Source organism: Cnephaeus nilssonii (genome assembly GCF_951640355.1).
Source record: "Cnephaeus nilssonii genome assembly, chromosome: 4".
In the NCBI taxonomy this organism is placed as follows: domain Eukaryota; kingdom Metazoa; phylum Chordata; class Mammalia; order Chiroptera; family Vespertilionidae; genus Cnephaeus; species Cnephaeus nilssonii.
Window position 1 is genome coordinate 37,912,694 of NC_137075.1, and position 20,978 is coordinate 37,933,671.

General features: G+C 39.0%; 1 protein-coding gene across 3 annotated transcripts in view; it reads left to right on the forward strand.

The window, feature by feature from the left end:
* The window catches only part of FMN1 (formin 1), a gene marked incomplete at its 5' end in the record, with an annotated part of 414,719 nt that overhangs the window by 270,963 nt on the left and 122,778 nt on the right, over nt 1-20,978 (forward strand). For all 3 annotated transcript variants that reach the window (XM_079768750.1, XM_079768751.1, XM_079768752.1), the window contains 3 exons: nt 1,183-1,329; nt 2,426-2,485; nt 7,512-7,632. In XM_079768750.1, the coding sequence (XP_079624876.1) occupies nt 1,183-1,329; nt 2,426-2,485; nt 7,512-7,632 (328 nt within the window). The remainder of the gene's footprint in view (nt 1-1,182; nt 1,330-2,425; nt 2,486-7,511; nt 7,633-20,978) is intronic.

Here is a 20,978-nt window from a genome sequence, read left to right on the forward strand (position 1 = left end):
CAACCCAAATAGTATAGTTTATTTTTTACTCGACTGTCTGGATTACAAAAGAGGTTTTGCCTCAGACCCATGAATTTGATCATCTGAAATGTACTACATAGTGAAATAAAAAGATTCTAGAGATTTGTTAAAGGAAACAAATGATTATGATAATGAATGATGAGCAAATAAATTTTTGTTGGCTTTACCACATTGGTATTCATTATAAAGTTAAATTCTAGCGCTTGGCTTTTTCTCCCAATGACCCATGTCCTTAAGAACACTCTCCACACATACTGTAGCTTTTAGTTTAATACTTAGTTACTTATCGGAAGGCATTATTTTTTCTTTCTAAAATATAAGAGATTTCAATAAGGAAAGCATATATACCAAAGTATAATATATACCCTTTAATAGTGCCCAAAGAGTCAGGAGCAGAAGTCAGCCTAGAGCTGCATTTGGCTTTCTTTTCCCTAAAATAAAAGAAAATAAAGCCAACTAAGACTATAGAGAAAGGGGAAAAGTATCTATTTGGAAGTTTGCACTTGAAGTAAAGGAGAGAGAGAGAGAGAGAGAGAGAGAGAGAGAGAGAGAGAGAGAGAGAGGAGAGAGAGGAAACAAATGAAATAGGAAGCGAAGAAAACTCTAAGCAGCTTGAAATGATAGCAGTGAATAGACATATCAGCAAACACTTAATACAGGTAGCCTCTGGCCTTGAACTACTTGATTGTAGTTCACCTCTGAGGGTTAGAACCACAAATAAGGAAGAATTGACTTGTTATTATAACTACCCTACACTTTACTGTTTACATAGATAATAGTCCAAAAACAGATCCTCAAATGATATTAAACCACTTTCTACTTGCAAGTCATTGAATGTGAAGCCTAGCTATAACAGCTCTCTTTCCTCAATTTATAAATACTTTCAAGTATTTACAAAATAAAACTGGCTCAAATGGAAATATAAATACTAATATTTAACCCACACAGATTGTCATTCATTGAAAGGATAGGAAATGATGACTCGTAATGTATTTTTTAAAAGACACTTATGGTTTAAAGTGTATTTTCCATCTTGCTAACTGTTAATTCTGTTGGTAACATGCCACCAAACAGCCTATTGGGTACTCAGTAAATATTTGTTGAATGGACATAGTTATATTTGGAGTTCAGCTGCATAATAATTGGTGTTTGTCATTACAGGGCTTGCTGCACATGAAGAGTGTGAAGGATATTTTAGCTCTCATTCTGGCTTTTGGAAATTATATGAATGGAGGAAATAGGACTCGGGGACAAGCAGATGGATACAGCTTAGAAATTCTGCCCAAACTCAAGGATGTCAAAAGTCGGGTATTTATTTGTTTTGTAATAAATGTCTATGATCTGCCATTATTTTCCTTCTATCCCTTTAATTAAAAAAAAAAGAAAAGAAAACATATTTCTGATTGTTCCATTTATCTCCATCCTCCCCATAACAATATACTTTTCCTTTGCTTTCTTTTGACTTTGGAATAAAATAGCTTTTTGTTTTTAATGTTTGATCTTATTTTGATGTCAAAATTCCCACTACATATTTGTTTGCTCTAAAATGCAGTTAGATGTTGAATTGCAGTGAGAGAGTAAAACAGATAGCATATGATATTAGCCATAGCACAAGGCTTGAATTTATTGTTGGCCACTAGTAATTTATTCATTCCTGTGAATGGACCAATGTTGAATCACCAGTTGAGCTGAGCGTTTGACTTATTCTTTTGCCCACAACAATCAGGCTGGAGGTTACTGTCAAACTCTCTGAGCCTGATTATCATTTGGCTCCACACCCCTGCAGAGCCACCTCTTTAGAAACAACCAGCCATACCTAGGCATCCTATGGGGGGGCAGTGGGAGTGGAGGGAGGGGAAACACAGAGGCAAATTAGAATTAGATCCATGTGAACAAGACTCAAAGGCTGCCTTGTGGGAGGGCCTGGCCTCCCAGGGTCATAAAGTGGCATGGCATTCCTTTTAAGCTGTCCTGATTGTTTTTCACACCATTAAGAACACACATCTTTTGAAAGGTGGGAAGGGAGGGATGGTTTTCTGTTCTAGTCCCTGATTCCCTTTAGCACGCCCCTGCCCCCTCCTGTCTTGGCTTTATGCCAGAAAATATAGAGACTGTGTTTTATTTATTTATTTTGTTTGTTTGTTTGTTTGTTTTAGCCATGACCTCAGAGGTCTTATGGATTATTTGTGGGGGTTTTTTTACTCCACAAAGAGCAGTATAGTGTCATTTCTTTGCATGGATGCGACAAGGAGGAGAGAGAGAAATCTTGCCGGTCTCAGAATTAGGACCAGGTATCACAACTAAAAGTGTTAAGGTCATAAACTGAGATTTTTGGCTCTCAGCTGTATAATGCAGCAGAGTCTCGTGTGAATGATTTTCATTTAAGCTTCTCTTTTAAACCTAGGATAATGGGATTAATCTGGTGGACTATGTCGTGAAATACTACCTGCGTTACTATGATCAGGTAAGAAATGGCATTATGTGGAAAACTACACAAATGGGGCTTCAACTCTTACACATTGTTGGCATTCAGCAATCGGATGATGGATGGATGGATGGATGGATTTCAAGTCCAACATAGAATCTGAGAGCTAGCCAGCCTCCTTGGTTTATAGATGGAAACACTGAAGCCAAGAGTGTTTCACGGACTCTTGTGAAGAGAAGCTCTATTTGGTGGTACAGGTCTACTGACTCTCACTCCGCTGTGTGACACAGCTTCGGAGAGACCCCCAGTATCCCGGTGCCTTCTGACCAGGTTGCCAGGGCCTTTGTGAAGTCTATAGCCATTCAGTAAGTGGTTATATTTGAAACTAGATTCTGGGACGCAGACCAAAATTTAGGAAATTAATATTCAGTAATGCCCACTACATTCTCAGTAATGTTCATCTGGGAACAAGTTGCAGATGTGGAATTTGAAATCCCTCCTCTTTGCTTAAATTACATTTGCAATTAGAAATAACATTTTCTGTGAGAATCTACCTGAGCATAATTTTCTGTATTTTATTCCTCCTCATTAAATTGAGAACAAGGAGTCCTAGCTTTGAGAAGAAAGAGGTACTGTTGTAAGATGTTGAGAAATCTAGCAATCAAGATGAATGGAAAAAGTCTCCGGAAAATGTTGTCAGGACTCCTGCTTAACTATCCATGGGAGCAGAGCTTTTCCTGGGTACTGAGGGAAGGAAAGTAAAGATGCCAGAGCCTTAGTTTTAAGAGGCCTACAATTTCATCCAGATGACCAGCTAAGCACTGATGAGGTTTATAGTTCCCTTTCTTGCCCTCCTGGTGGGTTTATCTAACTGTTCTCAATATATCTATAACCAGGATTCTCATCCCATCCCACCCCTCAACTTCTCCCCTGTTTCTATTAAAGATATTATAATTTTGGTCATTTAGACATGAAATTGTGCTTCTCTTTGGTTGATCTCTGTCCTTCAATTCAAATTTTTTTATCGTGTTCTTCCCTGGTTTCTATCCTAAGTGACCCCAGCCCATTCAGGCTTTAAGATAACTCACCTAGGGAATTTCGATTGCTTCCGGGCTGGCCTCCCCACCATTCTAGTCTATCCCATGGCCTGCGGCCTGATTACATTTTGTAGTTCTGATCATTTTACATCACTTTTTTACTCTAAAACAAAATGGCTCCCCTTTTTCAAGTGAATTAAGACTCTATCCAATTTAATGCCAGTGTTTTACAACCAGATTTATTACTTTTCCTCTGTGCACATTCTATGCTTCAACTCAAGGCTTGATGTTTTCCAAACACACCCTGTGCTTTCTTCCTGATGTGTTTTTACATCTGATGTTCTCCCTAATTGGAACTATTCTTGTCACCAGCCTTTTTATAAAACTTCTCTTTTTTCTTATGAATATCTCTTAAAATACCTTTTTGGGGAAAAAAGCTTCCACTAATATAAATATATATATTGAGCTCTTCAAAATAAATTAGCAAAAATCAACTCATTCCTTCTCATTTTTAAAAAAGGTGGCAAAACAGACTGCAGGTAACCACATAAAACAAATAGAGGATATAAATTGCCAACTATATGTATAGAATTAGCAATCTATACTGATCCAGCCTTTCTCGGGTCTGTCTTGTATGGTTGACTGAGTTCCTATCTGTTTAAGATCTATAGGTCAAATGAGACCCTTATCTGGTTTGCTCTGGATTCACCGAGCTATATGTCCATAATGGGTACCTTGAAAAAAATTCATATCATGTGCTTGTCAAGCTGTTTGCCCAGAGAGCTGTGCCTGCTTACAGGGGACCCCTTTTCCTAATTCAGATATGCTGTATGGGCTAGTGAGACTTTGACCTTTCTGTATCTGAAACCCTATGAATATGTGTAATATTATACATATTTCTAGGGGTTTTTATCCTTAGAAAAAAATAAGGACATGTATCACTATTTTATATGAAATAATTTGTAGTAGCAAAATATCACAGAATTTTTTAGTAGGTGTCAAAAGGTAGAAACTAAGGTCAAATAAATTATGCTAGGGTCATAAAATGGAATACGCTACTATGGAAAGTGTCTAAGAGAATATTTACTGGCATTGGAAAATGCTCTTGATCTGTTTTTAAATTACAAATGTGTTTAGAATAATATATACTGTAATCTCCCCAATATGTAAATATAAATACACACAAACACACAGAAATACCTGGAAGGATGTATATTAAAATGTTTGATTATTTCTGGATAGTAGAATTGTAAGAGATTTTTACTTTCTTCTTCCTTTTAATTACTAAGCCTAATGAACATGTGTCACTTTTGTAAAAGGAGAAAAAGATATACTAAAAAAATATTGCAATCTTACATGACCCTTCTTCCAAGAGGGCTTTGCTCAGTTCGTCGTCTTTTACTTGTTTTAAGCCCAAGAACACTTTGTTTGTATGACTCACTTAAAATATGTTTTCTGCCTCATCTACAGATATCAATGAGCAATTACCATTGCCCTGGTATTGCTTCCTGAGATCCAGAACTCATTATCTCTTTCTAGTGTCTGTAATGTAGGTGCCTGATAAATACTTGCTGAGTTGTATATTCTGCAAATATTGACAAGAATGTAATAAGAGGCATCTGTAAAGAATTAGGTATGAGGAGGTGAAAGCTATTTTCCGGTAGAGTGGGGAGGTATATTGCTTCAGGCAATATGTACGTACCCCAAGTTCTGGCAGCAGGGACCGGTGTGGCAGAAGCATTCTGAGAGGTGACTTTTCTAATCCCAGATTGACGTGAGCAGATATACCTCCTGGTGTCTGATTCAACCAAGTCAGATGCATTGTGTAGGAAGACTGAGATTTGCCTATGATATATGGCTCGTTGAAGAAAGACAAACCCAGTGAAATCAGCTTTCCAGAGGAAAATCTTACCGTAAGAATAGTTTCAAACTTGGAATGGTCCAGCTTAGGAAAAACAAGAAGTCAACATTCGTGTGGTCCTCCCCTAGTTTTCACTGTGCAAAATGCATTTCACTCAACAAGAGCGTAGAATGTTGTGATTTATTAAACGATCCTCTCCCTTTAGGAGCATATGTGATGATTTCTGTGGTTAGTAGTGATGAGCAATTAGCTGAAGAAAGGTGACTTCTGTTCCAGGCTTTCTTCCACTCATGCCAGGTTTTGGGTCCAAGTCTAGGTCTGTGAAGTTTAAAGAAACCCATCTAGAGCCATGTCTTTTGAACTCTAATTGAGCAAATTTCACAAGAACTACTACCAGGCTGATTGGCTCAGCAGCATTTTCTCAATTAAAAAAAGAAAAATGAAGCCGGACTGAGTTTGATAAAAAGTTTTGGAAAATAGAAAGAGATATTATTCATGAGTCCTTCCAGTGTAGATCACCATGGAGTTTTGTGGCAAGCGTCTTAGATGTCGTTCCATCTTGGCACTCAGACTAGATACTGCTTCCATGGTCGTTAAAGTAGTCAAATAAGTATAGGAAGATGAAAAAAAGTGCATTGGTCATGTAAAATATTGTCCTATGCAAATGAGGAGAACCGCCTTCTTTTAGCATCCAAGTAAAGCTAAAGGTCTTAAAGAAAGGGGAAGAGTCAAGGGAATTCCTGAAACCACATGAAAATATGAAGGTAAGTTAGATGTCTCCTGCTGAAGGTACAGATTTCCCAGAGTAGTGTTTGGTAGCTCCTCTGTGATGTTTCCAAACAGAATTTATTGAGAGGCCAGAGGTTACAGTCTATATGGAGACCAAGGCACAGTTCCTGCCTTCCTGTCTAGTAGGGAAGACGTACAAACTAACAGGAAATTTGTAAATTAATGTTGGTAAGTGCTGTGAGAATGGTAAATACGAGGGGCTCTTGGAAACACCATGAGTTGGTTGCTGGGACTTAGGGGGAATCTTTGAGGAAGTGATATCTGTTTTGAGATTTGAAGGATGAGTATGAATAAGGAGGTATGAGGATGTTCTGGGGAAGGGTTGGAAAGGGACAGTTTCATAGAAAAGTTTTACAAAAGCCTAGAGGCAAGAGACCATGACCTGTCCTATTATTTTATGGAAGTTTGGGGAAGGGAGTTAGAAATAGGGGGAAGGTAGAAATAAGGCTGGAGATGTAGACAGAGGCCAGATCATAAAGTGCCTTGTAAAGCAGTTTTAGAGTCTGGAACCAGTCCTAATAGCAGTAGGAAAAATGGAATGTGAAGGAAAGCTGGCAAAGTAGCCTATGTGGAGAGACCTGAGGATTGTCTGAGATGAGCAAGATACGAAGCTACATTAAACAACCCAGGAAGAAGCCAGATAGACTGGAAAAGAAATTTGAGGCTCAGCTTATCTCTCAATGTGCCTGATGAATGTTTTATCCCTCAAGATGTTTCTCAGCTCAGGCGGTCTTTGAGGGATACTTGTGGTACTTGTCAAAAACTATACCGAGTCATGTCCACATTAAATATGTGGTAAGAGTAGCCAAACAACATTTGGAAAATTTTTACAAATATGTGAAGAATTCAATCCCCCGTCCCCAACCCATACACACACACATGTGTGCATGCGTGCTTTAAGGTGCAGAGGAAGGTAGGTAAAGGTGTAAGGCAAGGTGATTGTTTCTTTCATTGCAGTACTGCCTTACTCAGTACCTTCCGATTCACACCCATTGACATACCTCAACGATGAGTTCTCTAATTGCTACCATGTGCAACCCAAACAGGGACTTTTATTTAAATACTTTCATGTGTTCCTCCTATATCCTTTTCCATGGACATAGAGTGCCCAAGATCAGGACATACCTGACAATTTTCTCTTTTATTCATGAGGCAAAATGGAACCTCACCCATGCCATAGCCAATCTAAATGCCAGTATGAACAAAAAGATGTTGTGAAAGACAACAAAGCTCTTCAAAGTAACCAGTCCAAACTGAGGAACCGCAGAGGAATGTTGCTGCGATGTTTACTCAAACATTCAATAAGAAATGCTTTGGAATTCCAACTGAAAGTGACAATTGGGAAGTATAATGTGCTTTTCTCCACCATATCTTTTAGGAAGCAGGAACAGAAAAGAGTGTTTTCCCCCTGCCTGAACCACAAGATTTCTTTCTGGCTTCCCAAGTCAAGTTTGAAGACCTCATCAAAGACTTGAGAAAACTGAAGAGGCAACTGGAAGGTAACAGGAACTGTTCTGTTATGATAATAGCTAAGAGTTTTTAAAAATGATTTAAGAGGATTATTTGTGTGTGGCTCATGGAATGGAACGGGTGTAGAGCTCAGCTAAGGTATGCTACAACCCTCACGAAGCGTTCCATCTCTAGGCACTTTTTGGAGGCACTGGACTTACATATATCTCTCTCTTTTACTAGTGTTAGTACTTGTTATATCTGCATCTTGTTTTATCCACATTTCCCAACAAATAATAGATATAATTTTAATAATAATAATATTAACAGCCCAAACCCTTTACTGGATGCTTACTGTGGTCTCATATAATTCTTATAACAAATCTAATAAGCAGGAACTATACTAACTTTCTTTTTACAGATAAGAAAAATGAGGCTTGGAGAAGTTATGTTCACACAGGCAGTGCAAAACAGATTTACTGAATTCTATCTGATTAAAACTCATGCATTTTCTAAACAAGTTTACTATGCTGCCTTCTCTCTCTCCAGCTCCCTTTTCCATCCCCGCTCCCATGCCCTCTCCTTCTTCTTGTCATACACACACAAGCGCGCATGCACACACACACACACACACACACACACACACGTGTTCCTATATATTTGGTTTATATATATATGAGTCTATGAAGGATGGCAAGACATTCTATTTTCATTTATTTTACATTTTTTAATTATTCAAAACAATATTCTGAAAGCCCTTTGGGCTTTTTTAAAAGGTGAAAATATGCTTCTCTTGGGCAGGAATTTTCCTTTGGCATTTCGAGAGTCTTGTGTTTTCACTGTGGAGACATCTCCTTGTCCAAGAATATAAATACTTGCGCTGGAGCTTTTGTAGCTCCAACTGAAGAGCTCTGTGGAGGATTTAGGGAGCGTGTTAATGTGGAAATGGAGCCCAGAGTGCCAAAAGGCGAGCTTGAGGAAATGAAGAGCTTGAACCAGGAATATTTTTACACTAAGACATAAAATAAACATTCAAAAAATGTTTATTGTGAAAGAGTGCTCAGAAACCCAAGTCTTAGACAGAGAACAGCTTGGACTGGAAGTGAAGGGGCAAGGTCTGCTCAGAGTGGCAGGGAAAACCATTTGTTTTTACTTTGGGCATAAACTTGCTTAAATAAGAACAGTGGTTACAAGTGAATATTTTTACCTTGTAAATTATTTTTAAAGGAACATGTGGACTTTTTCCCCCTCTTGTTGATGTGGTTGAGAGCGTGAATTCAACCAAATGAATGCTTTGTTCAGGAATGCAATATGTGGACTTGTGGTTATTCTATTCCCTTTCCTAAAAAAAATAAAATAAAAATGACAGTTTTGTTCTTGTCTAACATGAGGAGCTTGATTCTTACTTGAGTAAAGCAGAGTAAGCCATCATGGAGCTGTTTCCTCTGTCCCTCTCCAGGGATGGAATTAGGACCCGGCCAGTCCCCAGGATGGCTGCAGGTGAGCAGTGGCAGCGAAGACCCATGTTTGTTCACTCCTTGGCTGCCCCTGAAGGCCCATCCCCCCAGCTCATGGCCCCTTTAACAGCCTGGGCCTGCTCACTCCTCTTGTCTTTTGAACAGAAGCCTGATCTGTGTGTGATCATTCCTCCTCCCCGGCCTTCCTTCCAGGGACTTCCTCTTTAAGGCATCCTGGTTCGGCACCTCCCTTGGACTCCTGTGTGTTTGATGATAAGTAACAAAGGGATGAGAAGAGTGAATTAGGAAGACAGTGGCCAAAACCGGTTTGGTTCAGTGGATAGAGCGTCGGCCTGCGGACTCAAGGGTCCCAGGTTTGATTCCGGTCAAGGGCATGTACCTTGGTTGTGGGCACATCCCCAGTAGGGGGTGTGCAAGAGGCAGCTGATTGATGTTTCTCTCTCATCGATGTTTCTAACTCTCTATCCCTCTCTCTTCCTCTCTGTAAAAAATCAATAAATAATAAAAAGGAAGACAGTGGGCAGGCAGGGGTTCCCCAAAGCTCCCCACTTTGGTGTATCTTATTTTCTCTAAGGAAATCCTAGCTGTCATTGCAGATCTCAGTACTCAGCTGACACTTTTCTCAGTCAATTTTAAGGAGATATCAAACTTCTGCAGCTGGAGGGGCTGCCCTAGGAAGGAAAATGGATCATCACAGTTATTTTTCTTCTTTGTATTGGACTTCACCAAGGAAGTACCATAAAGGCGACTGAGGAAACTAGGACTCCCCCACACACATTGAATATTTAAACAAAAAAATCCCTGCTAATCTTTAGGGATGCCAGTGTTTTTAACACATGAAAGGTACCTAGTAAATATTTAAAGAAAATACAGACCGTTGGTTCTCTAATGAATTTCTTTTTCTTCTAAATACCATCTGGCAAGATGGCCAGAGTCGTGGCGGTCCGTTTCATCTCCCGTCCCCATTCAGGTTTCACCGCCTTTTCCATAAGGCCTTGGTGTGAGCCTAGATTGAATGTTTAATTGAAGAGGACATAATTTTCACACATACAGCAAAGATTTGATGAGGCTTTGAGGTTTATTGTAGCCATTAAAATGTCGTGGCTGCTGGCAAAACCCCAGAAAATGTCTAAAGCTAAACCAGATGTGATTAGCAAATTTCAAGAAGTCTCAGGCCCCGGTTCTCCCGGCAGTCATGGCCCTTTAGAAGAAATTTGTTTTGAGTAGCCTGAACCACACCTTAACAATACGATGAGAATGAAACTAGGATTGTTGGCTGTACAAATGTCACTGATTTAAGTAGATGTTTTCAATAAGCACCTTTCATAGAGACAAGAACTTTGAATAGCACTCTTATGTCGGTAAACACAGCAAGGAATTGATGATAATAGTATCAACTTCAGTTTATTGCATTATGCAGTAATAATACATTATTATTATCTATCAGGTGCTTTGCATATATCATTTCTTGAATCCTTACAATGACCCTCTGAAGCAGATATTGTTACTGATCTCTCATAAGAGGAGGAAACTGAAGTTTATGGTGCTCACGTAACGTGCTAAATTACTTCACAGGTGACGACCTAGCCACATTTTAAAACTAGATGTGACTTTAAGCCATGTACTCATGACATATCCTACCAGTGGCCCAGCAGTCTCCATACCTTATCATAGATCAAAACAGAAAGGCATATATATAATCAAGGCATAAAGACTCATAAAAATACAGAAAGAACATCACTGAACATGTGCATGAGTACAACTGTATCTACTCATACTCCTGGAACCATATAAGGAAACCCTTGGGTTGGGGATAGAAGGGGGAGGACCTGTGGGAGAGATGGGTTATAAAAGTGAATAGACACAGTATTGCATAAGATTAAGACCTCAGGCTTTGGAATCAGATGCATTTTTTACTGGTTTGGTGAAAGTAAGATCTTGTCAAGTAACAACCATAGAGTGTATTAATTTCTCACTCACAAAATGGGGCAATTATAGTACATACATCATAGGAGGTCATGAATGCACACTGCCTTAGTAAGGAAAGCTTCAATAAAGCCGACTGGGGGTATGTGAGTACCTCTTACTGGAATATGCACAACTTATAGAATCAGGCCCATAATGTTGGTCAGCCAGCTGGCTGTTTGTGGAGAATTGAATTCCCAGAACAGTTGTACACTCTTCTCTGCATTGTGGAGACGGAACCAAGTTCTTGGTGCTTGGGAACATGTTCCATATTTTGTTCACTGTTCTACATTCCTTAATGAGATGATAATTTTGATTTTCCTGATACTGTGATGTTATAAGTAATAGTTGGGGGAAATCCAGCAAGCAGTAGGAATAGTTGCTCTCTTTCGTATTTGTTGACCTTGCTGGCCAAAATTCTAAAGGTATGATTATCGACCTATGTGGTAGTAGACAGAATAATGGCTCCCAAAGGTGTCCAAACCCTAAGCCTGGAATCTGTGAACATGCTACCTTACATGGCAAAAAGGGACTTTGCTGACATTGAGATGGGGAGATTACCCTGGACTAGCCAAGTGCACCTAATCTAATCACATGGATCTTTAAAAGTTGGGAACTTTCCTTGTCGGTGGTCAGCAGGAGGTAGTACAGTAGAATGATCAGAGAGATGCGATGTTGCTGGCTTTGAAGATGGAGAAAGTGGGCAATGAACCAAGGAATGCAGGAAGCCTCCAAAATTGGGAAAGGCAAGAAATAGATTCTCCCTAGAGCCTCCAGAAGGATTGTAGCCTGTCAACACCTTGATTTCAGCCCAGTGAGACCCAGGTTAGACTTCTAACATATGGAACTATAGGTAATATATTCGTGTTGTTTTAAGACACTTAAGTTTGTGGCAATTTGTTATAGTAGCAATAGAAAACAAACACACCAAAGGTGTGTTTCTGATTGTGACAGTTGATACCAGTCACACACCACATACACACACGTGCGTGCGCGCACACACACACACATATACACCATTGCTGAGGCCACAGATTTGGGATTTCCCAGGTACTAGTGCTCACCAGTACTGCAGAAAATGTGAATTAGTGCTTTCTAAAGAAAGAGTCGCTAGTCCGATAAACCTGGAAATGCTCTATCCTGAAATCACATCATAGGAATTCACAGTGCACATGAGTTTATTAAAGATTTTAGGAAGTTCTGCAATTAACGAAAAAAAAAAAAGAACACACAAAAAACCCCACGATTTATCCCTCTTTAAAACAGCATTTCTCAACTTAAAACATGAAACATTGTGTGTATGTGTGTTTTGTGTGTTTTTTTCTTTCACTAAATACTTAGTAATATGTTGCAGAACATGCATTCTGTGAAATATAGCTTAAGAAGTGAGGCTGACATCGCTATCAAGTTTTTAATATAAAGACACAACTATTTATTAAATCGTCATTCCTGGTTGACCTTAACAGGAGGAGCTGTGATAAACAATTATGCTCTTTGCCCATTAATGTTGCTCTTAATACTCCCTGACCATACTGTCCTTAGTTGTTATCCATGTAAACAGAGTGGGTCGCATCCTCTTGGAAGTGTTGATGCCTGAAAGCCAAAATGAATAGCACTAGTGTTACTCAAAATTACCCTAGTGTCACCACTCCCAAATCCACATTTGTTTCACATCATCCTGCAATAGTATTTAATTATGAAAAATTCACTCTGGCTATGAAAGTAAGAAGGTTAATTAATTTTTTTGTTGGAAGATAAGACAGGAACTCTTCAGATAGGTGTTGAAAAGTCATCCTATTCCGAAAAGTTTAAGAAGAAAAATAGCCCTGGCCGGGTAGCTCAGTTGATTAAAGCATTGTCCCTGTACGCCAAGGTTGTGGATTTGATCCCTTGGCAGGGCACATAGAAGAATCAACCAATGAATGCATAAGTAAGTGGAACAACAAATCGATGTTTCTCTCTCTCTTAACTCAATTAAAAAATTATTTTTATAAAAATAAATTGTCATTAGCTAACAAAAGTTACTTAGTAACCCCTGTCATTAAGGGTGGGCTACTTAACCAGCTAACTATGATCTAAATCTGCATTGGAAAGGATGCATTCTGAGCCCTGTTATTGCATATATAAATTGGGAAAATGGAATTAGCAGTTAACCCTCAGTGTAAGATATACAAACTTATCTGAGAATGTTGGCTGAGGTGCAAGTTTGTGTGTGTTTTAAGATCATTCCAATGATGTCTTTTTCCCTAAATATTTAAGTATATATTTGAACATGTCCTTTCTGATGAACCATTTAGAAATATTTGGAAATACACTTATACATTTTTGGAAAGGCAAGAGTCTCTGTTGACTTTTTTGATATCTGTTACCACTCTATAAATGTTTACCTGATAAATGTTTATCCTAAAATGTTAACTCTTTTAAGCCTTTTTAAAGTGAGATGCTGTGTGAAATGCATAGTCTAGGCATTGAAAAATGCTAAAATTTTTATTTTAAGTTTGAATAGTAATAGTTCTAAACTAACTTTATATTGAAATACATCTATAGGCATTTTCCATTCTGATGTCCTTATTTTAATGGAGTGACCAGATAAATCCTATATCATCCAGATGAGCCTCTGTTTGTATAATGCTAGTACCTAAAATTCTACTCAAAATTTAAATTATAGAAGGATATAAATTCATACATACATGAAAGTAACAGTTCAAGAAAGAGTGGTGGTTTTTGTTGTCGGGAGGGGTGGTGGTAGATTTTCTAAATTATAGTCAATGTGTTGTCCAGATGAAGATGGCAGATTGAATTCATTCATTAAGCTCCACTACCTTCTAAAGGCTCACCAAAAATACAAAGATGTTATTTAGAAACCATTTTAATCAGTAAAAGAGGGGAAATTAGGGAGGAAACCACACACCTACACATGTAAAATCATGAAGTGAGAACATTTATACATTTCTCCTGGCCCTTGGCTAAGACTGGTGTAGTGGCAATAGTTTGACTATTAGGATATGCATATGACATTTTTACAATTAAAATCAAGTTTTAAAACATAAGTTATAGCCCTGGCTAGTATGGCTCAGTTGTTGGGTGTCATCCTGTGTACTGAAAGGTTGTTGGTTCGAATCCCAGTCAGGGCACATGCCCAGGTTGGGGCTCGATCACCATTAGGGGGCATGCAGGAGACAGCCTATTGATGTGCCATTCTCACATCAATGTTTCTCTCCTCCCTTCCTCTTCCTCTAAAAAAAAAAATCAATTAAAAAAAATGTTAGCTAGTCCAGCATAGCTCAGTGGTTGAGTGTTGACCTATGAACCAGGAGGTAATGGTTTGATTCTCAGGGCACATGCCTGGGTTGCAGGCTCCATTCCCAGTAGAGGGTGTGCAGAAGGTGGTTGATCACTAATTCTTATCACTGATGTTTCTAATATATATATTTTTTAATCTTTAAAAAAAAACACCTAATTTATAGTCAACTCTCAGTTATAGGCAGATAGAGTACTATGATTAAGGATTAGTCATAGTTTTTTCCATATTAATCTATTATTTGTAATGTTAATCACTATGAGCTATATTATTTACATGTTGGAAAATATTTCCTGTTTGAAACTACATGGTAAGCAATAGACTACCTGTTGTTTCTCCTGAAAGGTGGAAAGAGTCCTCTCTTTTGCCCGTTAGCTCACTTAAGTGGGCAAATATTAGGTGTACCGGTTAATAATGCGGATTTTATAATCAAAGAAAACATGATAATTTCAAGAGAAACATCAAAAGTGCTTTATTCAAAGTAATGTCCATCGCTAGCTACACATTTCCCCCATCTTTCAAGTAATTGTGGATACTGTCCCAATAGAACTTTTCTTGTTTTGAGGCAAACCATTCAGAGACCCAATTTTCCACTTCTTTGTACGTTTTGAAGTGCTGCTCAGAAAGTGTGTGTGCCATTGATAGGAACAAGTAGTGATCTGAAGGAGCAAGGTCTGGTGAATACAGCGGGTGGACTAATACTTCCCAGTGTGTGATGGTGCGTCATCATGAAGCAAAATTACTTTGCTGTGTCTTCTGGCACATTCTGGTCATTTCACCATCAAAGCATGGTTCAAATTGATTATTTGTTGTCAGTAGTGATCAGTATTAATGGTTTCACCTGGCTTTAGAAGCTCATAATACACCACACCTTCCTGATCTCACCAAACGCAGAGCATTGTCTTCTTTCCGAAGCTATTTGGCCTTGCAGTCGATGCTGATGGTTGACCTGGATCAACCCATGATTTTGTGCATTTGGGATTCTCAAAATAAATCCACTTGTCATCACCAGTCACAGTTCGATACAAAAAAGACTTTCTTTTGTGCTGTTGAAGCAACATTTTACTGATGACTTTTCGGTTTTCCATTTGTTTTTCGTTCAGTTGATGTGGCACCCATTTTCCTTCCTTTAAAATCTTTCCATTGCTTGTAAACAATTGGAAATTGTTTGCTGAGCAACGTTTAATCTTTCTGCAAGTTGTTTTTGAGTTTGACATGAATCTTCATCCAATAATGCTTTTAATAGTTGGTCTTCAAACTTTTTTGGTTGACCTGGACGTTCTTTGTCTTTCACATCAAAATCATCATTTTGAAAGCGTTTAAAACAGCATCACAACTATCTTGAGATGGAGCATGTTCACCATAAGCTTCCCAAAATATTCACCAGCACTTTTCCTTCAAAATAAAGTAATGAATTAAAACTTCCCACAAATGCTCTCTTTTTTTGTATGAAATTTGACATTTTTAAGTGTAAAAATATCTATGATGTTAACACCTTCAGCAAATTTGACATATGAAGTTTTGAAGCTTGTTGTCAATACAACAACATAGCATACATATCAAATCGCATATATATCAACATATGTGTAACTCCATCTATGGGGGTTGACACTTTGAGCACTGATGGCATCTGCAAAGGATTCTGCCTGCAGAGCATTGGTGTCCCCATGGTGGAGGAAGGTAGAAAGGGCAGTTAGCAGAACATGCACTTCATCTTGCTCTTGACTGCTTTTGTGTAGTTTTTTTATTTTTAAATTTTCTCCTGAGGATATGTTTTGTTTTGTTTTTAATTGATTTTTAGAGAGAGAGAAAATAAGAAAAACATCGCAGTAAGAGAGAAACATTGCCTCCCAAACACATTCCCTAACTGGGATCAGACTCGCAACCAAGGTATGTGTTTTGACCAGGATCTAACCTGCAACCTTTTGGTATACAAGATGATGCTCCAACCAACTGAACCACCCAGCCAGGGCCACTATCCAGTTTTTGGTTCCAGTTTGCCTCTCCATCAGCCTCTTTGACTCTGTCTTCTGACCATGTTGGCTTCTCCCCAGCCTAGAATCTATGTATCTGTCCAACACTTGGATGAAAGTGTGGCCTTGGTCGACTAAGTCAGTCAGTACTGCTGATCCCAAAACAGAATTTTTTAAAACGTATTTTTATTGATTTCAGAGAGGAAGAGAGAAAAACATCAATGATGAGAGAGAATCGTTGGTCAGTTGCCTCCTACAAGCCCCACGCCAGGGATGGAGCCCGCAACCCAGACATGTGCCCTGACCAGGACAACCCTGGGGATCAAGCCCACAACCTGAGCATGTGCCCTGATGGGGAATCGAACCATGACCTCCTAGTTCAGTGGTCGGCAAACCGCAGCTCGCAAGCCACATGCGGCTCTTTGGCCCCTTGAGTGTGGCTCTTCCACAAAATACCACGGCCTGTGTGAGTCTATTTTGAAGAAGTGGCATTAGAAGAAGTTTAAGTTTAAAAAACTTGGCTCTCAAAAGAAATTTCAATCGTTGTACTGTTGATATTTGGCTCTGTTGACTAATGAGTTTGCCGACCACTGTCCTAGTTCATAGGTCAATGCTCATCCACTGAGCCATGCTGACTGGGCCAGAATTTTAAAAAATGATTGCCTATTGATATTATCTCAGGGAGCAAAGGAAACAATTTAAAGAAAGTCTGTAATGGCTGTTCCTTTGTATTTGCAATAAATATAGTCAGGGAACCTACTATGGAGCATGCAGTATGGGGTGCCCTCAGGGTTGCCAGATTTATTAAATCTGAATTTCAGGTAAACAAGATTTTTTGAGCATCAGTGTGTCTCAGTATTGCATGGGACACACGTACACTAAACAAATTATTTCTTGTTTATCTCAAATTCAAATTTAACTTGGTGTCCTGTCTTTTATCTGGCACATCTGTCCAGAATTTTGCAGCAATAATAAAACCTACTAAAAGTTGGTTCACATTTTATTACCATTATGTGCTGACAATTCTAAATAATCTCTCATAAAATCCCTGCAAGGGTAGACAATGGATTGAGGTGCAATAAATATAAGGGTACAGTGCGTGTCCATTTCCACAATTACTAATGACAAGTTACCATTTAATGATCAATTACCAAATTTGCTTTCATCATTTATATTTGTTAAAACTACTTCAAAACAAGTACTTCCTGCATTTTTACAGTAAAGAAGTTGAAGCAACTTTGCTACTAATGACAAAGTTGAGATTTGAAACAGGTTTATCTGATTACAAAGCGTATACTCTTTCCACTATATCATGCTTTAATCTTTTACTATTTGCAGACCCAACCCTCAGACACTAAAAAATGATCTAGGATGATAAAACTTGGAGAATAAGGTCCACTTAGTTCTCTAGTTCATCTTCTACAGGGAATACAAATAATCTTTGGGTTAGAATTAGGCTTTTTCTTCTCTCTACCCATAACCACTCAACTAATCTACCTGTTGTAATCTCCATCATCCAGTGACCTGCCTATCAATCTCTTTTGGTTTCTCCAACATACTCACTCTTCAGCTCTCTCTCTGACAATTATCTAGCCTGTGTTTTGTCCCTACATGTCCCGATGTGGTTAGTCAAACAAATAACAGAGTACTACAGGGGCACTCCAAGGCAACCCACATGGTTTTGACTTCCATATATGTAATTACATGGCTTCTGACATAGATGTGAAAGTCCAAGAACCTTCCAGGACTTGTGAACTCACACAGCTGAGCAGACCATTACTTCTGTGCTTGGAGCCAGCCCTGATTTGCAGGATGAATGACTTCTACCACCTAGTATGATCAGATGGTTTTCTCTCCATGAGAATATGCCTTCTTCAAGAGAGAAAGAGAAGAGGAACACTTTGGAAAACTCTGGGAGGACTTCTGAGAAGAGATGGCCAACTGAACACTCATTTGAATTGAACACTCTTGTGGGATTTCAGTTCCTCTTGAAAATTAGTAAAGCAAAAGTAGAGAGAGTTCTTTAAAAGCATGAACTCAAGAACACAGAACAAGAGAGAAAACCATGACCACAATATTTCTGTAGATGGCCAAGTGATAAATGAATTAGCCAAACAAGAAAGCTGAATTCTATTCCAGGAGTGGAGAAAGGTGAGAAGCAATCCAATTTTTACCACCAGATTCATACACACCACAAACTCACACGTAAACTCGTACATATGCATTCATAAATATTCATATGTAAATAAATCAATAAAATCATTCAAGAAATTTTCCAAAAAAGATGGACATAAGTTCCTAATTTTAAAAGGCTCAGAGAATAAAACATCCATACCATTGTTAGAGCATTTCAGAATACTCGGACCAAAAAGAAAAGCTTTTTGGGGAGAGGAAGGGGTGAATGTGGAAACAAGTTACACAGGGAGAATCAGCAAGGAGAATGGCTTCAAGCTTTGCAATAGGAACACTGGAAGCTAGAAATGGATCAGAGGGAAAATCATTCCTATTCCAGAATCTTACTCAGCCAAATTATTGATCAAATACGAGGGTAGAATAAAAGTGTTTTCAGACATGTAAATTCTCAAAAAACGTATCTCCCATGCAACCATCCTCAAGATGTTGCTAGAGAATGTGCTTTACCACCAAATGGGAAGACAAAGGTGACAGGAAATAAAAAATCCAGTGGAAAAGGGAGGTGAAGGGCTGCCCCACAGACATCGGGCTCAGGATGACAACCAGGCACGAAGAGCAAACATTCCAGATTAGATTAGGTCAGAAGAACCATGAAGAAGATTCTTGAGAAATATGCAGTCTCATGTATCTGAATGCTTTGACAGGATTTACACAACTAGTAACTTTGGAGTCCATTTAGTGGTAAATGCATAGAAAGCAGAGCAAATTATGAATTAGGTAGTTTGGGCAGCAGTGTTTTAGAAAAGACGAGTCAACCAGAATTTACATATATCAGCTGGGACTGGGAGTTGTTTTTGCAAAGTCATAAAAATGTCAACACTGAATACTAGTCTGAAAGTCACAGTGCTGCTATATTGTGAGGGACTGCGTGTGGTGGGTGTGACGGGAGATTGGGATCTGCTCTTTGTCTAGTGCACAGAATTCATTTATTTTTTTTAACTATGTGCATGTATGTAATAAATAAATATACAAAAAAATAAAACCCACAGCATTTGTGACAGTTTAGTTAAATTTCAACAGTGGAAGCTAGTGTGTGGAAAGGAGTACCGGGCTGAGACATAAGAGATACAGTTTAAAAAATTTAGTTCTGCCTGTTACTAACCACATGATAAGCCATGCAACTCTGACAAATCACTTAACCTCGGTGAGCCTGCCCAACTCCGAGGGATAGAGGAAGGGTCAGATGAACAGATGGCTGAGGAAGTACTTGCGAAGGTGAGGGAGGTATTACTTAATCTCATTCAGAGCCATGCAGTTTGCTCAATGTGTGCATATTGGTGAGTCCTAGAAGGGAGAGGGGAAATTGATCCGTTAGGACAAGCCTGGCTAGTTTATCACCTTTTAGGAAGCTCCAGAAGACATGCCTTGAATGATTATTGACCGTGCCTAATCCATGGCTCTTTCCTCCTCCTAGCCCATTTGTCCACTGCCGTGGTGTGCTGAGTCTGAACTCTGCTGCGGACTGGATACATTAGCCAGAGTCCTGACCACGTTGCCATGGTGTTAAAAATATTTAGTTTTGCTAGCAAAGTTTTAGAAATAATAAAAGAAAAACTTTGATATGATTTATTTTTGTAAAACGATTTCAACAAAACAGACATAAGGAACTGGGGTAAGAGTTTCAGAAAGGCAGTGGATGTAAAATGTTGATTAGCGTGGTGACTTTTGATGCAAAGCATTCAATTAAGTGCAGCATGATGGGTAAAGGTCACACATTTCCCAAATGGAGCGCCTTCAAAGCCAAGCTGTATGGAAAGGAGAGGGGACACGGAAACTGAAACCCGATTCACCCCTTTAATTAATGGAAGAAGTTTGTGTTTTTCTTTGAAGCCGCAATTGTGACATCTGTAGGTGGGAAGGATGAGTTATGTTGCCCTGGTTCCCTCCTCTCAGTTTTCACTTTATTTCTTACCCTTATTTATAAATCAGCACCGTAAATAGAATTTATTTTGTCTTTTCTTTAATAAGAAACATAAAATATTGAAGTAAAGCTACTGTCATGGAAAAGCCTGAGTCACAGTCCCTGAATTCAAATGCGTGCCTCGGAGGCTGTGTCACCCTTGGCCGGCAGTGTCATCCCCCACCTCTCAGTGTCCTTGTGTGAAACGGAGGGTATCCTGCCCACTCCGGATTATGTGAGAGGGGGATTGTATGAAGGAAGCCCCTTTGCAGAGTAGGAGCAAAAGGAAAACACTTACTCCTGACTCCCTTTGTGCCTTTATATCTGACATCCAGTCCATAAGCAAATCCTATTGAATCTTCCTTCAAAACACACTTTGAATCAGTTTCTTGCTCTCCACCTCCACGCATGGGCCATCGCACCAGGTTCCTCACCAGTAGCCCTGCTTCCACGCTTGCCCTCCCTTTAATAGAGGCTCCATACACCAGGCAGGTCAGGCCACTTTGTTGGTTCATATTCATTGCTCTTGGAATAAAATCCAGCTTCAAAACTTGTAGCCGTGCCTTATAAGTTTCTACACAATTTG